The 9,053-nt window shown below is 52.4% G+C and overlaps 1 protein-coding gene across 2 annotated transcripts; it reads right to left on the minus strand.

The window, feature by feature from the left end:
• Positions 1 to 1,346: 1,346 nt before the first annotated feature.
• RPS16 (ribosomal protein S16) lies at positions 1,347 to 5,300 on the minus strand. Of its 2 annotated transcripts, XM_057314382.1 has the most exons (6): positions 4,629 to 5,300; positions 3,881 to 4,480; positions 3,647 to 3,748; positions 1,843 to 1,939; positions 1,688 to 1,735; positions 1,347 to 1,557 (listed from the first exon to the last, which is right to left on the minus strand). In XM_057314382.1, exons 2-6 carry the CDS (start codon positions 3,926 to 3,928, stop codon positions 1,412 to 1,414), a joined length of 441 nt encoding a protein of 146 aa, XP_057170365.1. In that variant the 5' UTR covers positions 3,929 to 4,480; positions 4,629 to 5,300; the 3' UTR covers positions 1,347 to 1,411. The 2 variants fall into 2 exon arrangements, with proteins under 2 accessions (XP_057170365.1, XP_026338119.1); XM_026482334.3 differs by lacking the exon at positions 4,629 to 5,300 and having other exon boundaries at positions 1,688 to 1,939; positions 3,881 to 4,009.
• Between the last annotated feature and the right edge of the window lie 3,753 nt (positions 5,301 to 9,053).

Raw genomic sequence — 9,053 nt, forward strand, 5'->3', positions numbered from 1 at the left:
CCTGCTGCCCTTTTTGGGACATTTAGCTTAATGCCAGCCTAACCCTTAACCCATTAACCACATCTCCAACGCAAAACTTGGCGAGCTGCAGTTACGTGACCACTAGGCTAATTTTCTTACCCGGCATCTGCCTGCCGCTAACCTCACAGGAACGGTGCTTAGCTGGGCACCTAGTTAGTGCCAGTCAACCCCACTGGCCCACAAGCAGCACTGTCATCTACTCCCTGTGCATCAGTGCTGTCCTGTAGATTTTTCCTCACCACGGAAATGTTCTCTCATCTGGGGAGCCCAGTATGCCAGCCACACGTGCCTACTGTTCTGAGTGGGGCACATACAAAAAGGGCAACTGGACGGTAAATTTCAAGTTCCTTCTCTTACTAAAAAAAAAAAAAAAAAAATTGTAACACTCCCCCCCCCCCCCCCATCAATGTCCAACTGCCACCCAGTGTTCTTGCCAGCACCCCCAGCAGCAGGGAGAGCAGTGCGGGACCCCGCCTGGGGACAGACAGCCGAGGTATCAGGCTGGCTGCAAGGCTCATGTGAGCAGAGCCCACTCAAGGAAGCTCACTGGCTTCCTGCAGGAACACAGAGGGGCGGGGGAAGGACCAAAGGTAACTGAATCCACAAGCAACACTTGACTTCCCTATACAGACACCAGTGCTGTCCCACAGAACTTTCTTCGACAATGGAAATGTCCTGTGTAGCCCAGGAGTAGCAAATGAGAGCCCGCTACGTGTTGGCTCTTACTACACGGCACGCACAACAGATGAACAAGTCCTCAGACACACGTGCTGAGCCCTGTAAAGACAGTCACCACAGTGAGTGTAACTGGGACTGTTCCCCAGGAGGAAGTGCTGACCTCCTGAAAGATGAACCAGTCAGGGGGACGCCCCCTCCGCTGCATCCCAAGCCTGTCTCCCTATAGGCTGGCATTAGGAAAAACTCCTTTCCAATTCAGGCACGGCTCTTAGTGGTTGACTTCAGAACGCACCCAGGAGGGTTCTCTTGTCTTTGTATTCAAGTTTACTTATTTTACACGTTCCACTGCTCCTCAACATGCCATTTCAACAGCGGCAAAGGGACTGAAAAAAGACAAACCCACAAGGACACCCCACACAACCAATGCCCCAGAACCACTCGGCCTCCACTGCGCCTGCACACTGGACTCTACCGGAGGTGCAGGGAGACTGGGAGCAGGCCTGCTGCCACGTGCCTCTCCCACCCATCCACACTGACCCTGGGGTAGTGTCTTCTGGAAAGGATTATGATCCAGACTGGCATTGGGCTGGGGTGTTTTTTGCATTTCTTTTAGTCCGAGACCCACCACAAACGACCAAAGCACGATCTTTGAAATCTTAAGTCCCGTGACAATTGTTTATTATAAAGATGAACCCTCATCCTCACGACAGGCTTATCGGTAGGATTTCTGGTAGCGAGCACGGGCACCAGGACCGCCAAACTTTTTGGATTCGCAGCGCCGGGGATCAGCTACCAGCAGGGTCCGGTCATACTGGATGAGGATGTCTTTGATCTCCTTCTTGGAAGCCTCATCCACGTCTGGGGATGAAAAAAGAGTGAAGACTGAGGTAGCCATGGAAGCGCCCTCCTACTGTCTGGGGCTACAGATGGGGGCCGGTCCTCCGCTTGCCACCCGCCCACCCGTCGTGAAGGAGCCATTCTCACTCACATTTCTGGTAATAGGCCACCAGGGCTTTGGAGATGGACTGGCGGATTGCTGTGAGGGAAATACACACAGGAGAGTGTTACCAGCTTTATGAAGGCTCAAGAGCAGGGCCTTGCTCTCAGAGCCACCAACCCGGCCCCCACGTTCCTGGGACTCACCGTAAATCTGGGCCACGTGACCACCACCCTTCACTCGGACTCGGATGTCCACCCCGGCAAATCGCTCCTTGCCCAGAAGCAGAACAGGTTCCAGTAGCTGGAGGAACAGGGGGCATGAGAGGATTTTAGATCACAACCCACGCACCGGAGCCACCTCAGGGAGCACCTGACTCCTTCTCTCCGAATAACTTCTGCCACCACAGACGTCAGAGCACCAGTGGACGAGGAGGAGAGCGTCACTGCAGACCCCTCTGCACGGCCAGGACAGCAGGGAGGATCTGAAGACCGATGAGACTGCGGAAGGCAACCTGAGCTGAGCCCTCGTATTTGGTCCCTCTGGACCTCAGAGTCCTCATCTCTAGCACTGGTTCTTAAAGAGTGCTGGCATTTTAGGGCGCCTGGGTGGCTCAGTCGGTGAAGCATCTGCCTTCGGTTCAGGTCATCATCCCAGGGCCCTGGGATCAAGCCCCACATCAGGCTCCTTGCTTAGCAGGAGGCCTGCTTCTCCCTCTCCCCCTGCTTGTGTTTCCTCTGTCTGTCAAATAAATTTAAAAAAACTTAAAAAAAAAAAAAAAAAAGAGAGTGCTGTCACTTTAGCTCAACAAGGCAAACCTCTACAGCCACCAAGGCTGCCGAAATCCGTGAAAAGCCACTCCTGGGCCACGTCCAGTACCTCCTCCACTGAGCTCTCCTCCCAGTCCTTTGAGCCTCCCATTTCCAAATTACAACAATACGACACCAACCTGTGCCGTGCTCTCCCCGGGCCAACTCTAGATTTTTTGCAGGTGCCTGGATGCTTTCGTTTTACCTCCTTTAGGTCTCAGCTCACAGATTCCCATCTCAGTCCTGATCCTTCCACCCAGGCAGAAGCCTCCTCTGGGCTCCCCCATCCCAGCCCAAACTAAGTTGAGCAGTGTCTGGTGTTGGGTCCAGTCTGCCTCCTCCACTGGACTAGGAGCCCTATGAGGGCAGGGCTTGGGGACACCTGTGTCACTGCTGTCTCCCCAGCACTCAACACAGTCTACACAAGTAAAACCTTCGTATAACTGACAATCGATAAGAATAAACACAGTAGGAGCACCTGGGTGCCTCAGTCGTTAAGCTCTACCTTCAGCTCAGGTCATGATCCTAGGGTCCCGCTCAGCGGGAAGCCTGCTTCTCCCTCTCCCACTCCCTCTGCTTCCCTCTCTCACTGTGTCTCTGTCAAATAAATACTATTAAAAAAAGAAAGAAAAGAAAGGAAAAGAAACTGAGGCCAAGGGGCAGGGGAGGAACCCCTTTCACAGCAAAGCACGACAAACCCAAATTCTTTTCCTGTTCTTCCGATATTTAATCACTAAGCACCTACAATGTCCAAACTCTACTTTTAAATACAATGTTTTAAGAAACCAACTGATTTCTGTCCTCAGAGATTGTATACTCTAAGAGAGAAGAGACCTTAGATTGTAAACACGACACACGTACCCCCTTAACTTACTGCAAGAAACCAGGCTGCACAAACTCCCTTTGCCCTTCGTTCCCCCAAATAAGTGAACTTCCAAATGTCCCAGTTTTGAAAGCAGCCTTTTAATCTGCACGTTTTCACTCCGTCCACTCTTTCATCACAATATCTGAACCCCCCGAAAATCCAGTTCTATCTCCAAATGCCCCTTTTTCTGTCCCCAACTCAGCTTCTAAAGATCCCACTGTTGATACCAGATCCCTCAGCTTCCAAGACCAATGAATTCCAGGAACCCATTTATTTAAACCTCTCTCTCTCTAAAGCCCTCCACTCATCCCAAACGCCCACCCTCAATGCCAGCACCTTGTATTGCAGCGTGCGCGGCTCGATCATCTCCAGGGGCCGCCCATTCACCTTGATGAGGCCGTTGCCCCGTTTGCAGTGCGCCACGGCTGTGGCCGTCTTCTGTGGAAAGCGGGGGACAAGCGGAGCCACGTGAGCTTCGGCCCCCGACTCCCATATCGACCCCAGAACCTCCCTGTAGGCCCCTACAGACCCCGGCCTCCCTCAGCCCCTCTGATCGGGCACCCGACCTACCTTGCGTCCGAAGACCTGCACGGACTGCAGAGGACCCTTGGATGGCATGACTGCAAACGTATGTAAGAGATCCTCACCGCGCGGCGCCGCAACCGGAAAAGGAAAACGCGGGGCCACTCCGGCCGCTTTTCAGGGTCTGCGCAGGCGCTTTGGGTGCTGCGTCGCGACGAGAGAGCGCTTTACGGCTCATATTGCAGCCAGGGGCCGGGACTTCGGAAGAGCGGCGGGAAGGTGGGCCCAGGACCGGAGGAGGCGGGACCTGGGAGCGGAAGGGGCGAGGCCTGAAGTGCTCTGGGAGCAATCGCGGAAGAAGGGTGAGGGCGGGCTGTTCTTCACAGTCTCGCTGCTTGTTGGTCACCGGTTCATTTGCATTTCGGCTCTTTAATAATCATCTTCCTCTACCCTAAGATCGATTCTCATCCTCCTCTAAAGAGGCGCCTTTTGGGGGGCGCCTGGGGGGCGCAGTCGTTAAGCGTCTGCCTTCGGCTCTGGCGTGATCCTGGCTTTCCGGGATCGAGTCCCAAATCAGGCTCCTCCGCTGGGAGCCGCTTCTTCCTCTCCCACTCCCCTGCTGTGTTCCCTCTCTCGCTGGCTGTCTCTCTGTCACATAAGTAAATAAAATCTTAAAAAAAAAAAAAAAAAAAAGAGGCTCCTTTTACCCCTTACCACTGGTCATCATCCTCCCCTGTAGACTCCATCCTGCTCTCTAGACACCCTTCTCCCCAAATCCTCCTCCATCAGAACCCACAGCAGGAAGTCAAGCAGGATTTCCAGATTCGGGATTCAGAACCCATCTCCTCCGAGAGTCCTCTCCGAGAATCTTTCCTTTTAGCGCTCCTCGTGCAGAATCCACCTTTCACCAGAATTTCCTTCCTTTTAGAGTCTCCTCTTCCCTGAATCCCCCTCTTCAGAGCCCTAACCCAGACTTCCTCTTTCCCCGAATCTTCCTCCACTCTGCCCGCAATCCACCTTTCCCAGAACAGCCCCTAGAATCCCCTTTCACAAAATGTCTCGCTTTCAGAGCCCCCTCCTTCAAAATTACATTTCCCAAGAATTCCTTTCCCTTCAGAGCCTCCTCTTCCCAGCAACTGGCTTCCCCTCGATTCTCCACTCCTTAGAGACCCTCCCTCCAGAATGCTCCCTTCAGGGTCCCTACCCTTGAAATCCCTCTTTCTCCAGGATCCTTCAAATAATCTCTTCATTCCCTCCCCCAAATCACCCTACTCTCTAGGCTCCTCCCCCACAGAATTCTCCATCCCCAGCATCCCCCCTCCTCCGCCATCCCATCTGAGGAATCTCAGGATTGAGTTGCCCCTTTGCTGCCCCCACACTCAGGATACACCCTTCCCAGTCAAAAGGTTTCTATCTCAGAGTTGCAGAGAGCCCACGGTCGCTTCAGTTTCCCTGGCAGCACTGAGTCAGAGGTCCAAGGTTCAAAGGGTCCTGTTGACTCACCTTGCGCCCGGAAGGTGGAGATGGGTGGAGGTTGGTGGGCGGGTCTGTGGCAGGAGGGAGGATCCTCCAGCCCAGAGTCCAGCTCCAAAAGGGTGAGAGAGGGGAGAGGTGGAGGGAGGGAGCACCCAGAGGCTGACCTGGGGGGACACACAGACAGATACACAGCACAAGAGAGACAGACACACATGAAGGAGAAAGACAAAGGGGCCAATGGAGAAGAGGAGAAAGAAGATAAGACACAGGGGCAATTACAGATGGACCCAGAAAACACAAGTGACGGCGATTCGGAGGCAGAGAGGCCAGCCCTCAGAGAAAGAAGACAGACAGGTACAGGGAAGCATGGAGATTCCAAGTTATTTGAAATATGGAAATACTTGATACAGAAATAGAAATAGAAAGGACAGCAAAGCCCCCCAAATATGCACCTGCAAACACAGATAAAGCCTCGCAGGGGTGTTTTCCAACGAGAAGACAGGCCACGGAATTCATGCACTCTCACACACTCTGTACTGCTCTGTGGAACTGTTGGGGGAGGGGGTGGGACGGGACTTCCCCATATCCTCCAATCTCTCTGGACTGATCCTCCTACCCTTGCTGAGTCTTATATCTTCCTGTGGGGGGTGGGGGGGTGGGGGAGAGGTGTCAGGAAACCCTCTGACCTGGACCCTCCCTACTGCAGGGTGACCATCTTCCCCGGCCTCTTGGAAAACATTCCCTGAGTATCTGTGGGTTGAGTGGAGCTGGGCAGGAAGGGGTCAGGACACTCCAGTCTTCTAACTTGCTCTTTCTGTACTTCTTGCTTCCAGGACGCTGGGCTGGGACCGGAGAAAGCTTTGGGAGTGGGCAGGGTGCCCGTGTGGCCTCTCTGGACCATCCTCCTGCTGGTACGGCCCTTGGGAGGCCTAGGATCACCCCTCTGTCCTCGGGAGCCTTTCTACTTCCTTGTTGCCATCATGAAGATGCTGGTGAGGAGGAGGGAGGGGAGAGCCAGCAGGCAGGCAGGGAGGGGGTGGGGGGGCATGTTTGAAGAAGGGTCAGGCTCTCCCCTCCAAAATCTGATCCTTCTCCCTGACCCAAATTATAGGGAAACAAAAATGATGGCACTCTCTACACCCCAGATGATCTCTCGGTGAGTATTTCATTAGCTCCTTACTGGACCTTGGAAGTTTAGGGAGAATCCACTAGGCTCAAAACACACGTCGGGGGCAGGAGGCAGTGGGGCTGGTATTCTGGCTGTCCAGCTGCTGACCCAACTCCCAGCCTTCACAAATACGTTTCGTTCACTGCTGTCTCCAACACCTGCTGTTGTTGTTGTTTTTAAGATTTACTTATTTATTTATTTATTTGAGAGAGAGAGAGAGAGAGTACGCACATGCACAGAAGCAGTGGGGAGAGGGAGAGGGAGAGAATCCCAAGCAGACTCCCCACTGAGTGTGGAGCCTGATGCAGAGCTCAATCCCATGACCCTGAGATCATGACCCGAGCTGAAACCAAGAGTTGGATGGCTGACAGCCAGCCAGGCGCCCCATGCTGTCCCCAACACCTAGAACAGCGACTGGCACATAGCAACAAACGATGATGATGGTGGTGATGATGATAGCTATGCTTAAATAGTGCTGCTTCCGCCAGGTACTGGTCTAAATGCTTTAAGTATATTAGCTTATTTAGTCTTCACGCTGACCCTATGAGGTAGATAGGGCCACCGCGTATGGATGTGAAGAATGTACACTGCACAAGGATCCCACACCACCAAGGGCAGTATTCATACCCTGGATATATTTGTCAGTTTCTGGTAGACAGCAGTAATGTATCTTGTTCTAACAAGCACTTCCAAGTGTTTTAAGAAAGAAAGAAGTGTCATTTTCTAGGTATAGGCTAGCGTCAGCCCTGAAGGTAGAAATCTTCAGAGTTCTGGGGCGCCTGGGTGGCGCAGTCGTTAAGCATCTGCCTTCAGCTCAGGGCGTGATCCTGGCGTTCTGGGATCGAGTCCCACATCGGGCTCCTCCGCTGGGAGCCTGCTTCTTCCTCTCCCACTCCCCTGCTGTGTTCCCTCTCTCGCTGGCTGTATCTCTGTCACATAAATAAATAAAATCTTAAAAAAAAAGAAATCTTCAGAGTTCTGTTTTACAGATGAGGAAACTGAGGGCCAAAGAGGTGAAGGGGCTTATCCCAGGCCATGGTCCAGAAACCCTGAGGTTGGGGATTTGGGATCAGATCCTTGCCCAGAGACACCAAGTCACTCTGTCCCCACAGGTGTGTCCTGCTGAGACTCTAGGGTGCTTCCGGCTGGAGCTGTCTGTGATCCGGTTCGAAGAGGGCCCATCCTTGGGGATTGCCGTGTTCCGGCTACAGCGTCTGCTGGATGCACTGGGGTCCCGGCTGTGGGTGACAGGCCAGGGCCCTTGTCCACCCTGCGAAGGACATCCCCAGAGACCTGTCGCACTCTTTCTGGCCAAACTCTTGGAGTTGTTACAGGGGGCTTGTGCTAGGCACCGGCCCTCAGCATGAGCCTGAGAGGACACAGACTCCCTGGTACTGCTGGAGAGGCTGGGAGGAGAGAAGGACAGAGAGGACTTGGTCTCTAGCCCCAGCTCCCAGTCCTAAGCCTTCTCCTTATGGGCCAGAGGACTTCATGTGCAGCCCAAGGAGCCAAGGGGAAGAGGAGAAAAGGAGGAAAATAAGATCCAAAGCCTGAAGTCTCTGACCTCCTGGGGTGGGAGGGTTAGATAAATTGGCCCGCATCTGCCCCTATTCTCCCTTTTAGATACTCCCCCCTGTCTCCTCTTCCAGGAAGGGACACCACAGGTGTCTTCTAACCTAGGGATTAGGTTAGAATCTAGGGATTCCACCGCTAGAACACAGGGACAGCCTTGTACCTCAAGTCCCTGACTGCAAATAATTACCACCTGGAGAGCTTTGACGAAATACTGATGGCTAGGCCCCAACCCAGAGCTTTTGATAATTGGTCTCTGGTGGATCCTGAACATCATAGTTTTAAAATCAACATCATTGAGGTGTGATTTACATATAGTAAAAAGCATACATTTTAAGTGTACATTTCCATGAGTTCTGACAAATGTATACACACAGCCACACGTCCATCACTCCAAAGCATCCCTCATGCCCCTTCCCAACCTTCACCTCCAGCCATAGACACCCACTAATCTGCTTTCTGTCTGTATCGATCAGTTTTGCTTTTTCTAGAGTTTCACAGGAATGGGATTGTAATATTGATATATATTATATGCTAGTGTCTGGCTTCTTTCACTCAATATGATGTTTTTGAGATTCATTCATGTGCCTATCAGCAGTTTATTACTATTCCCTTGTATAGACACACCCCAATTTGTTTATCCACCGTCCTCATGATGGATATTGGGTTGTTTCCACTGCATAGCGCTCTTCTTGCATCTTCTTATGTACCTCTGCGGTTGAGCGTTAAGAACCACTGACATACCAAGGAAGAATATTCTATGGGGAGGAATTTACTGTTCCTTCTCGTCCCTGGAGTAAATGTCTTCCTGTAGCAATGTCAATAGGCACTTTATATCTGGAATCCTATTTTGAAGAGCTGCTGTTTAAAGGAACCGAGCTTATAGAAGGGGAAACATTTTTATAGAGTGATCAGCCCCTCCCCAGTCTGGGACAGGAGTATGTGCTTACATAGACACGCACCTGTGGTGTAGTCATTCCCCGGTAGCTGTGAGCCAGCTGGTGG

This window comes from Ursus arctos, unplaced genomic scaffold (assembly GCF_023065955.2).
Source record: "Ursus arctos isolate Adak ecotype North America unplaced genomic scaffold, UrsArc2.0 scaffold_19, whole genome shotgun sequence".
NCBI lineage: Eukaryota > Metazoa > Chordata > Mammalia > Carnivora > Ursidae > Ursus > Ursus arctos.